General features: G+C 43.5%; 1 protein-coding gene across 1 annotated transcript in view; it reads right to left on the reverse strand.

Annotated features, from left to right (window-relative positions):
• Positions 1-9,009: 9,009 nt before the first annotated feature.
• LOC143787502 (uncharacterized) overlaps positions 9,010-19,853 on the reverse strand; it is a 78,702-nt gene continuing 67,858 nt past the window's right edge. Inside the window, exons 2-3 of the mRNA XM_077276299.1 lie at positions 10,395-10,539; positions 9,010-10,311 (exon numbers count right to left, since the gene is read on the reverse strand). Of these exons, the coding sequence (XP_077132414.1) occupies positions 9,984-10,311; positions 10,395-10,539 (473 nt within the window). The 3' untranslated portion in view covers positions 9,010-9,983. The remainder of the gene's footprint in view (positions 10,312-10,394; positions 10,540-19,853) is intronic.

Here is a 19,853-nt window from a genome sequence, read left to right on the forward strand (position 1 = left end):
ATCATCACAGATTGGACTTCAAATTCTTCGAGATGGTGGAATGCTCCCAGCCCTAAGACCTTTGCCGGGTTCCACACATCCAGTGCCCTTTGTGATGGTATCGGATGAGGCATTTCCCTTAAAGCCCAACCTGCTGCGCCCATACCCACAAAGAGCACTGGATGACCGGCGGAGGATTTTTAATTATAGGCTGAGCCGTGCACGAAGATATGTGGAATGTACCTTCGGGATCATGTGTAGTCGGTGGAGGATCTTTCACACTGCCATCCAGTTAGATACAGAGACCGTTGATACTGTGATAAAGGCATGCTGTGTGCTCCACAACTATGCTCGGGAATACAGCACAGAGGTTGTTGAGGGGCCACAGGTGTCAGAATTAATTGCAGTGGACAACTTTGGTCAAGGAAGGCAATGTAACTCGGGTGTGCGTGTGAGAGAAACCTTCGCTGGCTACTTCATGAGTCCTGAAGGTGCCGTGCACTGGCAATACTCCTGTGCCGGTGTTGAGCAGCGTGAACTGCAGTGAAGATTGGATGCCTAAACAGATTCAAGGCCCCAGCCTGTACGGCTAAGATGATAACACCAGAGAACACGTGATGCCTAATCCCCAATCTACCAAGGCCCCAGCCTGTACGGCAAAGATTACACCAGAGAACATGCGACGCCTAATTCCCAATCTACCAAGGCCCGTTTCGAATCATCAATATTAAAGCAAATAATTGTAAATTAATACAAATTTCGATTGTCTAAAAAATTTTCGTTTCCATTTATTTTGTTTTCACTGTCACTTCATCAGATCACATAACCCACTCTTCACATACTTTAACTATGCAAATACTACATGTTTTTAATAATACAAATTCACAAAGTTGTTCAAAGAAAACACTTTTTATTAAACTTAAATATAATTTTATTAAATACAAGAAAATGAATAGAAGATCAGTCCAGGAGGATACAGAAGCAGATGTATTATCAAAAATTACAAAGCCGATACGTTTCATGTTTCTATGAAATTAAAATGAACATGGAATTGCAGTGAAATTTTCAGGGTTCGCCAGATTGTTTAATTTTCCACAGCCCACTTATGCAGAAGGACGGGAGGTAAACAGCGCAAGGCTTTGGTTTGTTTGATCTCATCCATTTGACTGTTCAGGAGGAACCCACTCCCAATTTTTTTTTTTGTTTTATCATTTTTTTTCATTATAAAACATTTTTTTTCGGAAACAGACATATACTTTAACTAACTATAAATAACTTTTTCATATTTGTACTGGAACACACTTGGTCAAACATTGTCCAAATTCCCATCTCAAAGCCTAACAGAGGAAACGTCAAAACTCAAAATTGGTGATATTCAGGGTTATATCCATAACCAGGAAATAAGTCTTGTTGGGAGGAGAGACTTTAATTTGGCGTACTGGTACGATGGCCAGTTGCAGTAGGTACTGGTGTATGGCCATAACTGTAGGCGTCAACATTGTTGGGCCTGTATGGTGCCGCCTGCCCAAAATGCAGCGATGCAGCTGCTGGTGGTGGTGATGGAGGCACAATGGGGTTATTAACCCCTTCATGACCCAGCCTATTTTGGCCTTAATGACCTTGCCGTTTTTTGCTATTCTGACCAGTGTCCCTTTATGAGGTAATAACTCAGGAACGCTTCAACGGATCCTAGCGATTCTGAGACTGTTTTTTCGTGACATATTGGGATTCATGTTAGTGGTAAATTTAGGTCGATAATTTCTGAGTTTATTTGTGAAAAAAACGGAAATTTGGCGAAAATTTTGAAAATTTCGCAATTTTCACATTTTGAATTTTTATTCTGTTAAACCAGAGAGTTATGTGACACAAGATAGTTAATAAATAACGTTTCCCACATTTCTACTTTACATCAGCACAATTTTGGAAACAAATTTTTTTTTTGCTAGGAAGTTATAAGGGTTTAAATTTGACCAGTGATTTCTCATTTTTACAACAAAATTTACAAAACCATTTTTTTTAGGGACCACCTCACATTTTAAGTCATTTTGAGGGTTTTATATGGCTGAAAATACCCAAAATTGACACCATTCTAAAAACTGCACCCCTCAAGGTGCTCAAAACCACATTCAAGAAGTTTATTAACCTTTCAGGTGTTTCACAGCAGCAGAAGCAACATGAAGTAAAAAATGAACATTTAACTTTTTAGTCACAAAAATGATCTTTTAGCAACAATTTTTTTTATTTTCCCAAGGGTAAAAGGAGAAACTGGACCACGTACGTTGTTGTCCAATTTGTCCTGAGTACGCTGATACCTCATATGTGGGGGTAAACCACTGTTTGGACGCACGGCAGGGCTCGGAAGGGAAGGAGCGCCATTTGACTCTTTCAATGAAAAATTGGCTCCAATCTTTAGCGGACACCATGTCGCGTTTGGAGAGCCCCCGTGTGCCTAAACATTGGAGCTCCCCCACAAGTGACCCCATTTTGGAAACTAGACCCCCCAAGGAACTTATCTAGAAGCATAGTGAGCACTTTAAACCCCCAGGTGCTTCACAAATTGATCCGTAAAAATGAAAAAGTACTTTTTTTTCACAAAAAAAAATATTTTAGCCTCAATTTTTTCATTTTCTCATGGGCAACAGGATAAAATGGATCCTAAATTTTGTTGGGCAATTTCCCCTGAGTACACCGATACCTCACATGTGGGGGTAAACCACTGTTTGGGCACATGGTAAGGCTCGGAAGGGAAGGAGCGCCATTTGACTTTTTGAATGAAAAATTATCTCCATCGTTAGCGGACACCATGTCGCGTTTGGAGAGCCCCTGTGTGCCTAAACATTGGAGATCCCCTACAAGTGACCCCATTTTGGAAACTAGACCCCCCAAGGAACTTATCTAGATGCATAGTGAGCACTTATAACCCCCAGGTGCTTCACAGAACGCAGAGCCGTGAAAATAAAAAATAATTTTTCTTTCCTCAAAAATGATTTTTATCCCAGAATTTTTTATTTTCCCAAGGGTAATAGGAGAAATTGGACCCCAAATGTTGTTGTCCAGTTTGTCCTGAGTACGATGATACCCCATATGTGGGGGTAAACCACTGTTTGGGCGCACGGCAGGGCTCGGAAGGGAAGGCACGCCATTTGGCTTTTTGAATGGAAAATTAGCTCCAATCATTAGCGGACACCATGTCGCGTTTGGAGAGCCCCTGTGTGCCTAAACATTGGAGCTCCCGCACAAGTGACCCCATTTTGGAAACTAGACCTCCCAAGGAACTAATCTAGATGTGTGGTGAGCACTTTGAACCCCCAAGTGCTTCACAGAAGTTTATAACGCAGAGCCGTGAAAATAATAAATGTGTTTCCTTTCCTCAAAAATAATTTTTAGCCCAGAATTTTTTATTTTTGCAAGAGTAACAGGAGAAATTGGACCCAAAAGTTGTTGTCCAGTTTCTCCTGAGTACGCTGATACCCCATATATGGGGGTAAACCACTGTTTGGGCACATGCCGGGGCTTGGAAGGGAAGTAGTGACGTTTTGGAATGCAGACTTTGATGGAATGGTCTGCGGGCATCATGTTACGTTTGCAGAGCCCCTGATATGCTTAAACAGTAGAAACCCCCCACAAGTGACCCCATTTTGGAAACTAGACCGCCCAAGGAACTTATCTAGATGTGTGGTGAGCACGTTCAACCCCCAAGTGCTTCACAGAAGTTTACAACGCAGAGCCGTGAAAATAAAAAATCATTTTTCTTTCCTCAAAAAAGATGTTTTAGCAAGCAATTTTTTATTTTCACAAGGGTAACAGGAGAAATTGGGCCCCAACAGTTGTTACCCAGTTTGTCCTGAGTACGCTGGTACCCCAAATGTGGGGGTAAACCACTGTTTGGGCGCACGTCGGGGCTTGGAAGGGAGGGAGCGCCATTTGACTTTTTGAACGCAAGATTGGCTGGAATCAATGGTGGCGCCATGTTGCGTTTGGAGACCCCTGATGTGCCTAAACAGTGGAAACCTTTCAATTCTAACTTCAACACTAACCCCAACACACCCCTAATCCTAATCCCAACTGTAGCCATAACCCTAATCACAACCCTAACCTCAACACACCCCTAACCACAACCCTAACCGCAACACACCCGTAACCCTAATTCCAACCCTAATCCTAACCCTAATCCCAACCCTAACCCTAATCCCAACCCTAACCACAACTGTAACCCCAACACACCCCTAACCCTATCCGTAACCCTAACCACAAGCCTAATCTTAACCCTATTTCCAACCCTAGCCCTAATTCCAACCCTAACTCTAATTCCAACCCTAACCCTAAGGCTATGTGCCCACGTTGCGGATTCGTGTGAGATTTTTCCGCACGATTTTTGAAAAATCTGCAGGTAAAAGGTACTGCGTTTTACCTGCGGATTTACAGTAGATTTCCAGTGTTTTTTTGTGCGGATTTCACCTGCGGATTCCTATTGAGGAACAGGTGTAAAACGCTGCGGAATCCGCACAAAGAATTGACATGCTGCGGAAAATACAACGCAGCGTTTCTGCACGGAATTTTCCGCACCATGGGCACAGCGGATTTGGTTTTCCATAGGTGTACATGGTACTGTAAACCTGATGGAAAACTGCTACGAATTCGCAGCGGCCAATCTACTGCGGATCCGTGGCCAATCCGCTGCGGATCCGCAGCCAATCCGCTGCAGATCCGCGGCCAATCCGCTGCAGATCCGCGGCCAATCCGCTGTGGATCCGCAGCCAAATCCGCACTGAGTACACATGCCATAACCCTAACCCTACCCCTACCCCTAACCCTACCCGTAACCCTAACCCTACCCCTAACCCTACCCCTAGTTCTAACCCTAGTTCTAACCCTAACCCTAGTGGAAAAAGAAAAAAAAATATTTTCTTTATTTTATTATTGTCCCTACCTATGGGGGTGATAAAGGGGGGGGGTTTATTATTTTTTTTATTTTGATCGCTGTGATAGAACCTACCACAGCAATCAAAATGTACTTTGTAATGAATCTGCCGGCCGGCAGATTCGGCGGGCGCACTGAGCATGCGCCCGCCATTTTGGAAGATGGCAGCACCCATGGTGGAGGCGGACGGGCACCGGGAGCCTCGGTAAGTATAAGGGGGGGGGGATCGGCGCACGGGGGGGCGTCGGAGCACAGGGGGGGTGACATAGGAGCACGGGGGGAGCGGACAGGAGGACGGGGGAGCGGAGCACAGGACGGAGGGGACTACGGGACAGATTGGTGGCTTGGGGGGGTGATCGGTGGGGTGGGGGGGTCACTTCAGTATTTCCAGCCATGGCCGATGATATTGCAGCATCGGCCATGGCTGGATTGTAATATTTCACCAGTTTTTTAGGTGAAATATTACAAATCGCTCTGATTGGCAGTTTCACTTTCAACAGCCAATCAGAGCGATCGTAGCCACGGGGGGGGGTGAAGCCACCCCCCCTGGGCTGAAGTACCACTCCCCCTCTCCCTGCAGATCGGGTGAAATCGGAGTTAACCCTTTCACCCGCTATGCAGCGACGCGATCATTCCATGACGCCACATAGGCGTCATGGGTCGGATTGGCACGGGTTTTCATGACGCCTACGTGGCGTCATGGGTCGGGAAGGGGTTAAAAATGTTAAAAATACCCATCATGATATGTTGTGCTGGGGGAAGGGTGGATGTGCCATCAATAGCCATTAACAGACAATTGGCTGCTGTCATGTATATTTGCTGCTTGTCCCGTGGCAGTGTCCGTAGGCGGGTCATTCCATATCAAGTGAACCAATGATTTTTACCACTATATTTTTAATTCTTTTGAGATTTTGTTATTTGGTAATAGTGTGTCAGAGAATGCAAAATGTGAAGAAGAAAAAATTCTAGATATTTTTTTTTATTTTTTATTGATTTTCAAAGTTCGGAAAAAGTGCGAATTTCGGTGTTGCCTGCCTTTACATTTCTCCCCATAACTCAGGCTAGAAAAGAGATAGAGAAACAAAATAAACACCATTCTACTCAGAACTATACAGGCTTTCACCAGATATGTCACAAGAGTATCTTTGATAATATTTTACCTATGCGAACGCAAGCGCAAAACTTTAAAACGCATTTCCGAAAAAAACGTTTAATTTAAAAATTTCAAAAACTGCACATGTGCCTGCTATGCTCCTAGCCACATCTGTACCAAAAAACATGTTGGGATCGTGATGGGATCATATTTAAAAAAATAAAACTATTACAGTGTCAGTTCAAAAATCTTGATTTCAGATCTGTTCAGCCTGTGGTCTAACAGTGTGGGGTCTAGATTTACCAAATAATCCATGATTTTTAGATATTACTGGATTATTTTATTATGTTACCACTTAGAAGCAGGAGAGGACAGAGGAGGAAGCTTTGTTAGGGCTGAGGATGACCAGGGGTAGACGGTGACTGCAGAGCAGATGACAGGCCGGCAGCTCGGGTCTCCAGAGGCCGTATTCACACCAAATCTTATCACCCAGGCAACTCCTCAAATGGAGGGAGAAAAATACTCTTAGGGTATGTGCACACGTCAGGATTTTTTGCGTTTTTTTTCGCGGTTTTTCCGCTATAAAACCGCGATAAAAACGCGAAAAAAACGCTAACATATGCCTCCTATTATTTATCATGTATTCCGCATTTTTTGTGCAAATGTTGCGATTTTTTCCGCGAAAAAATCGCATCGCGGAAAAAAAAGCAACATGTTCATTAAAAATGCGGAATTGCGGGGATTCCGCACACCTAGGAGTCTATTGATCTGCTTACTTCCCGCACGGGGCTGTGCACACCATGCGGGAAGTAAGCAGATTATGTGCGGTTGGTACCCAGGGTGGAGGAGAGGAGACTCTCCTCCACACACTGGGCACCATATAATTGGCCAAAAATAAAAGAATTAAAATAAAAAATAGTCCTATACTCACCTTCGATGTCCCCCGCAGTGTTCCCGCCTCACCGCTGCATGCTGCCGCTTCGGTTCTCATAGCTGGTGTGCGGTGAAGAACCTGTGATGACGTCACTGTCTTGTGATTGGTCGTGAGCGGTCATGTGACCGCTCACATGACCGCGACGTCATGGAAGGTCCTGCGCGCACACACCAGCTATAGGAAGAGGAACGGACGCCGCTGAGGAGATCGTCTGGGTGAGTATAAGCATTTTTTTTATTATTTTTAAACATTCTATCTTTTACTATTGATGCTGCATAGGCTGCATCTATAGTAAAAAGTTGGTCTCACTTGTCACACAGTATGTTTGACAAGTGTGACCAACCGGTCAGTCAGTTTTCCAAGCGATGCTACAGATCGCTTGGAAAACTTTAGCATTCTGCAAGCTAATTACGCTTGCAGAATGCTAAAAAAAACGCGAAAAAAACGGAAAAAAACGCAAAAAAAAAATGCTGATTTCTTGCAGAAAATTTCCGGTTTTCTTCAGGAAATTTCTGCAAGAAATCCGGACGTGTGCACATACCCTTAAGGCCGGTTTCACACGTCAGTGGCTCCGGTACGTGAGGTGACAGTTTCCTCACGTACCGGAGCCACTGACACACGTAGACACATTAAAATCAATGCATCTGTGCAGATGTCATTGATTTTTTGCGGACCGTGTCTCCGTGTGCCAAACACGGAGACATGTCAGTGTTCGTTGGAGCGCACGGATTACACGTACCCATTAAAGTCAATTGGTCCGTGTAAAACACGTACCGCACACGGACGTTCTCCGTGTGCCATGCAGGAGACAGCGCTCCAGTAAGCGCTGTCCCCCCCACATGGTGCTGAAGCCGCGATTCATATATTCTGTGCAGCAGCGTTTGCTGTAAAGAAGATATGAATAATCCATTTTTTTAGTGGTATTTCGTGTTTAAAATAAAGATCCCTGTCCCCACCCCCCTCCCACCCCGTGTGCCCCCCCGCTGTTCTGAAAATACTCACCCGCCTCCCTCGCAGTGCCCTGTCCTGGCCGCACCTTCTACTGTATGCGGTCACGTGGGGCCACCGATTACAGTCATGAATATGCGGCTCCACCTCCCATAGGGGTGGAGCCGCATATTCATTACTGTAAATAAGCGGCCCCACGTGACCGCATACAGTAATAGGTGGGGCCAGGACAGGAAGCAGCGACAGCCAACGAGGGAGCCGGGTGAGTATTTTCAGAACAGCAGGGGGGCGCACAGGGGGTGGGGACATGGAGCTTTATTTTAAACACGAAATACCACTAAAAAAATTGATTATTCATATCTTCTTTACAGCAAACGCTGCTGCACAGAAGATATGAATCGCGGCTACAGCACGATGCAGGGGACAGCGCTAAACTTTAGCGCTGTCTCCTGCACGGTGCGTGTGGTACCCAGTGGGCACACGGGAGGCACACGTGTGCCACACTGATGTGCCACAGAAACGCAGGGGCACACGGACACGGATAATTCCGGTACCGTTTTTTTCCGGTACCGGAATTATCTGGACGTGTGAGACTGGCCTAACATCCAGTTCATGTATTGTACAAACCAGGACTACGAAGAGGAGGAGAGTTTGTTATAACATCGGTTACAGGAAGCAGAACCCATCACAGGGACTCAGCAATACCGGACTGTCATCCCATGTAGTGGAAATAAAGACAGTGACGTCCATGACGTGGTAGAAGGCGGCACAAGATCGGCAATGGATGACAACTGGCTATGTGACCTGTGAATATGATCAGGGCTGGCGGCTACTGGACTCTCCAAAGATTGTGAAAATGAAGACGTAGAAGTGACTTTTCTGCACCTTCTAGTCCAGCGCCGTCCTTTGTGTATCCAAGAAAACCAGACATTGTAAAAGTGAACAAAAATCAGATATAACTCAGGTGGAGCCGAGCATCATGACAGGCCGTCCATGCTCTGACACAGAAGGAAACGGTCATTGCTAGTTAGCGCTTATGGACAAGATCACATTTCATCCTCTAGAAGGGACACATTGGTGATAGAAGGCCAGTGTAAAAACCTACTGTTAATTGTTTGATTAGTTCATATTTTATAGAAAGAGGATTTAACTACTGGACTATTCTTCTTAAACACTTCATAAATTACATGTTTAGTGATATAGTAGAAAAAAAATTGTTCCATGTATAAATAGGTGGTAGAAATATTGGTTCTTTTAATCTTGTTTTTAACATATAATTAGGATCAGACTATTTAGAAAACCACACTTGAGGATGTGATCACGTTTTTTCTTTTGGCTTGTTCAATGAATTCAGGTTTAAAATGCTGAGCAGGTTGTTATGATGATTAAGATGTATTTATTCTGGCACTTCAGTCGTTGTTTTTTGTGTTTCTTTATTGTTACATATAAATGTTGAATGCAATAAGTTGTAATTTGAAAAGAAAAAAGGAAGAAACTCACACAAACATAAAATCAGATGATTCAAGGCTTAAAAAAAAATACAAATTTGATAGATCCCAAGTTGAATCCCTGTACAAATATAAACAAGGACACAAGAAACACACATGCATGTTTTCACAATTTTAAAACATACGTTTTTTTCAGAATTGCGTATCAAAATTTTTTATTTGATTTCTCCAAAACAAAATATAAAAAACCATAGTCTTGTGACATATCAAATGAAAGTCGGTACCGTTCTGAGAAAAATGATGCTTCTCCCACCTCTATATCTTAATTCTAGCCCGAGATATGATAAAAAATGTAAAGCCATACCAGGCCAAAATCCGCGCTTTTTCAAAACTTTAAAAATCTGTAAAAAATTAACTGATGAAGAAAAAAATTCTAAACTTTTAATTTGTAATTAACTAAAGTTTTACTTCATAAAAACAAAAAATAAAAAAAATCTAAAGACGTAAGGTAAAAAAAATATTCATATTTGGATCACTTGATATGGAATGACCCGCGGTCTGCCAATAGTGGCCCAAATTTGTCATGCTCATCTTGCTTCCCCGAATTGTCAAGCAGATTGAGCATTCTGGTAGTTAGATTTTCGATAACTTGTGTTATTTTTAACTTCTTGGGTGCCGCCCTCCTAAATGACACAGACGGGCAGAAGCAGCCCCCATCCCCATGTGCCTCGACACACCACCACCAGAGCTGGATGCAGCGTCCGAGGCAGTAGAAGCATCGTTGGACTCAGACACTCCACCTGTATTAGCTGGAATGGCCATATCTCCAAAAGTATCTGACAAATCTTCTGATGTTCCAGCGGAAGACATGTTCCCCAGAGAATCTTGGCTGACCATCCTGCAGTCTTCAACATCCTCTCCTATATTGTGCTCCGAGGTGTCACCTTCATGGTCCGGTGGTGTTTGGCCGTAGACGTTGCCTTCAGTTCTGTAGACCAAATAAAAAATCATGTTAAGAAAATACTATTTGAAATCATGAAGTAAACAAAATAAATTTTGATATATAATTACCTCCTCAAACACCGGCTACTCAATATAAACTGCAGCTGGTCAGCAAATGGCACCCTCTTCCTTGGCGGAGAGCTGCCACTGGGAGTCTTCTGTGATTTGATGAATTGGTCTGTCACAGACCGCCATCTCTTCCTAACATCGTTCACTGAAATGAAAAGATATAAAAAAAATTTCATTAACAAACCTTTCTGTCAGGACTCTGAACATTTTTTATTACCTTTTGTGCATTACTGCCCTTTTCCAAGATGGCGTCTTTGGTCTCGTGTGCACTGTGTCTTCCTGCTATAAAATTCTACCCTAGCCTTCAGTCTGTGCTAGAGTATTCTGCCTTGCATCCAGCTCTTGACCTCTGGTGACTCCCTGGCTATATACCTGCTCTTGTGAACCTGTGTGGTGATCCTGCTACTCTGCTCTGAGTTCCTGCTGCATACACCAGTTTCCAGTAATCCTCCTTCATCTGCTGCTCGTGTTTACTTCCATCTGCATTTGCTGGACATGTAAGCTGTTGCTGCTCTGCAAAAACCTGAGACTATTACCCAGGCCTCCCTGGTTGTGCTAAGATATTATTTGAACTGCGTTATAAGCATATCTATCTGTGTTTGGACTAAGACAAGGACTTATTTGTGTCAGGTATCCTCAAGAATAATTGTGCTTCATAGACTTTCTGCGTGATTGAATTTTCCTCTGAAGTGTCCTATAGACTGCTAAGCTGCGTTTAATATTTACACCAAGTGTTGTGGACTTGAGTTTCTCTCTGCACCTGTTTGAATCACCGTGTGATAATATAGACTTTACCACTTATAAAACTGTGTCCTGTAGTTGTCTTGTTCCACGCAAAGAGTCTCCTGAGTTATCCCCTATAATTATTACAGGATACTCTAGCCCCAAAATAGGAGAATGCTGGAACAATGACTGCAGAGAGCAGATTAGAGCAGGTGTTTTCCATAATTAGATCACTGCAGAAAGATGTGGAAGGTCTGCAAAAGAATTAGGTTTATTAGGTTCTGTAGAAGGATGTAGATCTGGGGATTTATTATGATGGAATATAGGCTGAACTGGATGGACAAATGTCTTTTTTCGGCCTTACTATGTTAAGTTTGGAAGCTTTGAACACAATCAACAAGTGTTTGGACAGACTTTGCAGGACTTAAGCAACCGCATGGCAGCCCAGGAAAACAAACTTGCTGGCATAGAGTCCCAGTATGGATGGGCTTTTCAGGACATAAGCACGCAAATAGCTGCACTAGCGACTTTACCCTCTGGGCAACCGCCACCAGCTAGCCCACCTAAGTTGCCCCCATTCAGATGTAATGGTGATCGCGACAAATTTTGTGGCTTTGTGAATCAATGTATGCTATATTTTGATGTGCATGCTGACCGTTTTCCTAATGATAGATCCAAAGTATTGTGTGTAATAATGCTGCTGACCGCACGAGCCCTCGCCTGGGCGAATCCGATGATTGAGTCTCGTGACCCACGGTTAAATAACTTGCATGATTTCTTGGCCGCTATGGCATTAATGTTTGATTACCCTAATCGCCGTGCAACCGCTGAATCTGCTTTATTGTCTTTACGCCAGGCTAAACGTTCTGTTATTGAGTATGCTACAGAATTCAGGAGATTAGCGGTAGATACCAATTGGGACAGTTATGCACAATTGCCTATTTTTAAAAGGTTTCTATCTAGTATTGTAAAAGATGAACTAGCTCGCTCTGAGTCACCACAAGAGCTAGAGACATTTATACAGCATTGTGTGCGCATAGACATTCGCCTTACTGAGCGTAGGCAGGAGAAGTTTGCTGCATATAACTGTATTTCTAACTTTTCCCTTCCTTCCAAAGAGCCTGCAGGTAAAACATCAAGGGAGGAGGAGGCGGTGCCCATGCAAATTGATTCCGTTCAGAGGCATGAGATCAATGAGCGCCACAAGCATCGCATTCGTGAAAGTCTATGGTTCTACTGCGGCCAGTCTGACCACTTCTTGATCAATTGTCCTAAGTGTCCTAGACGGCCTAACAAGGTGCTAGCAGCAGTAGGGGAGTATGACAACTGTGATGATGAATCTGACATCTCTGAATGTAGCCTGCCTTTAAATGCTGTATTCCATTCACTTTCTATGACTTCACCCCCCAAGGAACTTAAGGAAAAGAACTCTCACTGTTCTCTCCCTATTAAGATCCTGTGTTCAGGACAGTGGATTTCCAGTGCAGCTATGATTGACTTTGGTACAGGTGGCAATTTCATGGATATCGCATTTGTCAAGGAACATGGTATTGAAATTCAGCAAAGAGCCTCTCCAATTACCATGGAAACAGTGGATGGGTCACCTTTAATCTCTGGGCCTGTGGATCAGGAGACCGTACCCCTTGAAATTTTGTTGGAGCCTAATCATCAGGAGCAACTTTCTTTCTTGTTAATTTCTTCTCCTCATTTTCCTGTGATTTTAGGCATTCCTTGGTTGCGTTCTCAGAACCCAATTATCAACTGGGAGACCAAGGAGATTATCTTTCCAACAAGGAGCAACTCAGCGTTAACAGAAGCGGTCCCTGAGTCCATGGCTACAGAGCCACTTGTACAGGTATTTTCTTTACCTCCAGAATATAAAGAGTTCTCTGACATCTGTGACAAGAAGAATGCAGATCAGCTTCCTCCACACAGGCATTATGATTGTCCTATTGAGCTGCTTCCTGGGGCAGCTATTCCTTTTGGTAACGTATTCCCTTTGGCGGCATCTGAGCTTCAAGCCTTAAAGGAGGATATTGATGAAAATCTGGCCAAAGGCTTCATACGTCCTTCTTCCTCACCAGCAATGTATAGAATGTCAGGAGCACTACTATGGACATAATAAAATATATGACAATGTTGAATCAGGGTGCTAAATAATGCAAGGAAAGCTACATAAACCAGAAAAGGAGAAGAAAGCCACTACATAAACATGTGCACACCTGCTTAATGCTGAGAATAAGATCAAAACTTTATTGTATAAATACCAAAAAACACAAACATATATAAAAAAACAATTTGTGAGGCACATCCTTACTAAAAATTGGGACATTATGACTTCAGATGCCCAAATCTTGACCTGTGTAAGTCCCAGACCCCTGATGACTGCTAGAAGGGCACCAAACTTACATGACATACTTACCAGAAGTCACTTCACCCGACCTGTCACCAGACTGAACAGAGGTATCCGCCTCAGGGGCTCATTTCCCTGTGGCGATTGCACAATTTGTTCTTACATGCCACCTACGAGAGACTACTTTAATAACCCTTCGGACAATTTGGACCATCCACTTCACCACTATATTAATTGCAAGACAAGTTTTGTGATTTACGCCATTATTTGTCCATGTAAAAAGATATACGTAGGTCAAACATCGCAGGAATTAAGAAGATGTGCACAAAAACATCTGTCAACAATCAATCTGGCTCATTGTGACCTTAAGAAGGGTAAGGTTTTAACCCCTATTGCAGCTCATTATCTCAAAGCACATGGTGGCAAACTCATAAATACTCAGTTTTTTGGTCTACAGAGGATTCTATGTAATGAAAGGGGTGGTGACCGGCACAAACTGTTATTGCAATTTGAAGCTCGTTGGATTTTCCGTTTGAAATCTACTTCGCTTATTGGCTTGAATGAAGAGCTACTCTACACAGGCTTCTTGGGTTAATCATTTTTCCAAATAATTGTCATCATATACAAACCTTCAGCCTATGTTCTTTCTCCCCTTTTGTTTTGTTTTTTTTGTTGTTGTTCCCCCCTGGCATTTTGCAGAACTTCTGGGCAGCTTCTCCACTCTCTTTCGTGGTTGAGAAACATCTCAGGATGGACTGCTATTATTATTATTTGATATATTTATTTACATGACTTCTTGCTGTCCCTGAGGATGGATATTGCTTGGGGATTAACAAGGAATGTGCTGTGTTCAACAATGGATTAATATGGACTCCTTTGGAATTGGCATGTACAGTATCGGATATACATTGGTATGCAGTAAGTATAAACACCGTGTGCACACTCTGCGTGTTGCTAACGACTAGGTTCCCAAACCATCAATCTATGTCAAAATAAAGTCTAGCACTCAACTTAAGTATCCAATGGTGCATTTATTTGTAGCACTCGAAACGTTTCAGTCCTTGTGGACTTCCATCAGTCACTACAGTAATAAAGTAAAAATAAAGAAAACAAAATAACGACATATCCAACGTCGAATACAACATAATACATAATAAAGAAAGTATACACATAAGGCATAAAGCCGAAATATAGGTCAATGAACATGATCCTTGCATATTAGAGTATGTAGCAGAGACATGTAAACAAACAACCCCACTCAGTCAAAGTGTACGGTGAATAAGGAGATGTAACAGTGGGTCCAGAAAAGCGAGGCTTAACGTACAATGCTAATCCTAGTAAATGTAGTGGAGCTCAATGTCAGCTGTTTTACACGAATAGTGCCTAATAGAATATAGGAAAAGACCAGGGTTAACTGGCTACAGAGCCGAAAAGAGGGGAACGGGGCCATAATAGTATACTCACAGAGAAAGAATAAAGGGAGGGGAAGCCGCCACACTGTACCTCTCTGTATGGTAATGTCCACTCTGGCTATGAAAAAGTAACAGCAGGGAGAATAACAGTAAAGATGGTCCCCTAAAAATAGTTACCAACAGGGTCCAGTATAAGGGTCTAGTAAAAACATATGTTGGGGCCATGGTATATATATAAAAATAATTATAAATAAAAATAAGTACCTTATCACCAATGCTGTTGGTGCAGGGCGGTGACCACAAATAACCGTTCAGAATGTAGAGGCTGCAGGGACATATGCATAAGAAGTGTAGAAGTGTAGTAGTGTAAGCTTAATGGTGGTACTCTATAGAGTGCTGTTACCTGCAGGAGCCTGTATGGAGAGCGAGGGACCTAGCCTTCAGACGCGGTGTCCACCGTATGTCTGAGGCATGCATGTAGTAGCGCGGTTAAATGCACTGTGGGGCGGGCATAGGAAGGGAGAGGGGCGGAGTGCGGACGCCGGATGTGACATCACGCTACTCCGAGCAGACCGGAAGAAGATGGCCGTGCGGTCCAGGAGTCCGGTGTATGTTATCTCCACAGAATACTGCAAACCGTGCGGATGGTGGAGATGTTGATAATAAAGATAAATACGCAAAGCATATCCCGGTTATCAGAGGGGCTGCATTAGTGGATACCACTAGGGGGGCGAATCGGAGCCTAGCCCATGGAAGAATATAGAGCAGTATATGTGGAGAGGAGAATGAATATTAGACAAATAAATACTCAGTCACCCAGACGTATGGTATTAGTGAGAGAATGTTATAGCCACTAGGTACATGGTGCTATGGTGAAAGGAAGTATCCATTCCAAATGCATAGTTGTGCCTATAGTGCGGCGTAATGTGATGTTTCCAGGTCATGATGCACAGGCATAGAGAAAGTGATACATCCAGTGGAAATTCGTGACTTGCCCATCAGAATTCTTAATAAAGGCGACTCTGAAGAACCGCAATTGGGAGATATTGTGTCCCTTTGTATGAAAGTGATGTGGTATGGGTAGGAGGAGATTCTCACAACGTATTGTCGATTTGTGTTTGGATATCCTATCCTGGATAGGTTGCGACGTCTCCCCCACATACAAAAGGCCACAAGGGCATTTTATCACATATACTACATATGCTGAGCTGCATGTGAAATAGCCCCTTATTTTAAACTCCTTGCCCGAGTATGGGTGTATTACCTTGTCACCTTTCAAGACATTACTGCACTGCGCACAGTGTAAACACGGGAAGGTCCCTTCCTGGGGTTTGTGAAGGAAACGCTGTTTTGTCAAAGTGTTGGGGCCTATGACTGCTCTCACAAACGTGTCCCTCAAACTGGGAGCCCTTTTGAAACATGGTAAAAAAGGATGTTTGAATTCAGGAATATCTGGGTAGGCAGTAGAGAGTATTGGCAATTTTTCCGTATGGATTTGTGTAGCTTGTACATAAAGGGGTTAAACGTATGTACAAAAGCAATACGTTTACTGGTGTCTGTCCTGGGTCTATTGGATGTTGACTTAGCCTCCTCCAGAAGGGGAAAAGGGTATCCTCTCACTTGAAATTTGTCCGTCATTTTACGGGTGCGTGTATCTCTGGTCTGAGTGTCGGACACGATCCGGTGAACTCTATGGTATTGAGCCTTTGGTATAGATCTCTTGGTTGAGGGGGGATGAAGGCTTTGGAAGTGCAAAAGACTGTTCCAATCTGTACTTTTAGAGTAGAGGTCAGTGCTCAAACAGCAATCCGGGCTTTTGAGGACAAGTGTGTCTAAAAAATTCATACTCCAGGGGTTGTGGCTAATAGTGAAGCTGATACCTGGCCATGAAGAGTTAAGGACCTCCAGGAACATATGTAGGGGCTCAATGGAGCCTCCCCATATACAAAATATGTCATCAATGTATCTTTTCCATATGATGACGTTGTCCCTGAAGAGATGGTGCTTGTAGATTACACTTTCCTCAAAATCGATCATGTATGCATTAGCATACGGAGGCGCTGCGTGCGAGCCCATCGCAGTCCCCCGTACCTGTAGATAGAAAGTGTCTTGAAAAAGAAAGAAGTTACATGAGAGTATCAATTTCAAGAGATCCGTACACAGAGATATCTGGTCGACGTCCATTTCCGTATTCTCTAACAAGCGGCGCACAGAATTGACACCCTCGGCCTGGGGAATAGAGGTGTATAAGTCCCTAACGTCAGGGGTCACTAAGAGAGCATCAACAGGTATGTGATTGATGTCATGGATAAGTTCAAGAAAAGAGCTGGTGTCTAACAGAAATTACTTGGACCGTTGTATCAATGGAGTGATGATTTTCTCCAGATATTTGGAAATGGGAGATAGTAGTGAGTCAGTGGACGCTACGATAGGCCTCCCCGGTGGATTTTCAAGGTTCTTATGAATCTTGGGTAGTGTATAAAAAACTGGAGTAATCGGGTTGGGATTGTGAGGTAGTTGCAAGTTTTCTGATCCAGTATCCCCAAGAGCATGTATTTATGGAGTATAACCTCGATCTCATGGCGCACAGTATAGGAAGGGTCTCTATCGAGTACCTTATAGATGGAACTATCACTCAATTGTCGTGCAATCTCTGCTAAATACATTGTTTTATCCATGATTACCAGTGCCCCACCCTTGTCGGCCGGTTTGATTATAATCGTATCATCCTCCTGTAGATTTCTAAGGGAGTGTCTCTCCTCTGTGGTGAGATTAGGGGGGTAGAATAGGGTAACATAGTAACATAGTAACATAGTTAGTAAGGCCGAAAAAAGACATTTGTCCATCCAGTTCAGCCTATATTCCATCATAATAAATCCCCAGATCTACGTCCTTCTACAGAACCTAATAATTGTATGATACAATATTGTTCTGCTCCAGGAAGACATCCAGGCCTCTCATGAACCCCTCGACTGAGTTCGCCATCACCACCTCCTCAGGCAAGCAATTCCAGATTCTCACTGCCCTAACAGTAAAGAATCCTCTTCTATGTTGGTGGAAAAACCTTCTCTCCTCCAGACGCAAAGAATGCCCCCTTGTGCCCGTCACCTTCCTTGGTATAAACAGATCCTCAGCAAGATATTTGTATTGTCCCCTTATATACTTATACATGGTTATTAGATCGCCCCTCAGTCGTCTTTTTTCTAGACTAAATAATCCTAATTTCGCTAATCTATCTGGGTATTGTAGTTCTCCCATCCCCTTTATTAACTTTGTTGCCCTCCTTTGTACTCTCTCTAGTTCCATTATATCCTTCCTGAGCACCGGTGCCCAAAACTGGACACAGTACTCCATGTGCGGTCTAACTAGGGATTTGTACAGAGGCAGTATAATGCTCTCATCATGTGTATCCAGACCTCTTTTAATGCACCCCATGATCCTGTTTGCCTTGGCAGCTGCTGCCTGGCACTGGCTGCTCCAGGTAAGTTTATCATTAACTAGGATCCCCAAGTCCTTCTCCCTGTCAGATTTACCCAGTGGTTTCCCGTTCAGTGTGTAATGATGATATTGATTCCTTCTTCCCATGTGTATAACCTTACATTTATCATTGTTAAACCTCATCTGCCACCTTTCAGCCCAAGTTTCCAACTTATCCAGATCCATGTGTAGCAGAATACTATCTTCTCTTGTATTAACTGCTTTACATAGTTTTGTATCATCTGCAAATATCAATATTTTACTGTGTAAACCTTCTACCAGATCATTAATGAATATGTTGAAGAGAACAGGTCCCAATACCGACCCCTGCGGTACCCCACTGGTCACAGCGACCCAGTTAGAGACTATACCATTTATAACCACACTGTCATGATCTCTGCAGGCAGAGATCATAGCAAGCCTATAGAGGGACAAGCTCTCGGAAGATGGAACTATACTGACCATGAACTAAGCCTGCCGCGCAACTAGAAATAGCCAGGTAGCATTTCCTATTTATCGCTAGATGCCCAGCTCTGGCCTAAGACCTAAATAGCTAGCAGAGGGAAATATAAGACCTGGCTCACCTCTAGAGAAATATTTCAAAGAAGACAGTAGCCCCCCACATATAATGACGGTGAGTTCAGATGAAACAACAAACGCAGCAGGAAAATAGTCTTAGCAAATTTGAGGTCCGCTTACTAGATAGCAGAAGACAGATAGTATACTTTCATGGTCAGCAGAAAAACACTAACAAAACACCATCCAGAGATTACCTTAAACTCTGGCATTAACTCATAACGCCAGAGTAGCAATCCCTGATCAACGAGAGCTTTCCAGACACAGTAACAAAACTTCAGCTGTGAACTGGAACAAATAGGCAAAACGAAACATGGACAAAAGTCCAACTTATCTAGTAGTTGTCTAGAAGCAGGAACAAGCACTGAGAGGCATCAGATAACATTGTTGACCGGCAAGAAACCACCAGAGAAATGAGCTTAAATAGCGACACCCACAACTGATGGAACCAGGTGAAACAGGAAAGAGGATGACAAGTCCAATTCCACAAGCGGCCACCGGGGGAGCCCAGAATCCAAATTCACAACAGTACCCCCCCCTCAAGGAGGGGGCACCGAACCCTCACCAGATCCACCAGGGCGACCAGGATGAGCCCTATGGAAGGCACGAACAAGATCAGAAGCATGAACATCAGATGCATTGACCCAAGAATTATCCTCCTGGCCGTAACCCTTCCAGTTGACCAGATACTGGAGTCTCCGTCTGGAAACACGAGAGTCCAAAATTTTCTCCACAACGTACTCCAACTCACCCTCAACCAACACCGGAGCAGGAGGCTCAACTGAAGGTACAACAGGTACCTCATACCTGCGCAATAACGACCGATGAAAAACGTTATGAATGGAAAAGGACGCAGGGAGGTCCAAACGGAAAGAAACAGGATTAAGAATCTCCAATATTCTATAAGGGCCGATGAAC

The sequence above is a fragment of the Ranitomeya variabilis genome, chromosome 8 (genome assembly GCF_051348905.1).
Source record: "Ranitomeya variabilis isolate aRanVar5 chromosome 8, aRanVar5.hap1, whole genome shotgun sequence".
Classification (NCBI taxonomy): domain Eukaryota; kingdom Metazoa; phylum Chordata; class Amphibia; order Anura; family Dendrobatidae; genus Ranitomeya; species Ranitomeya variabilis.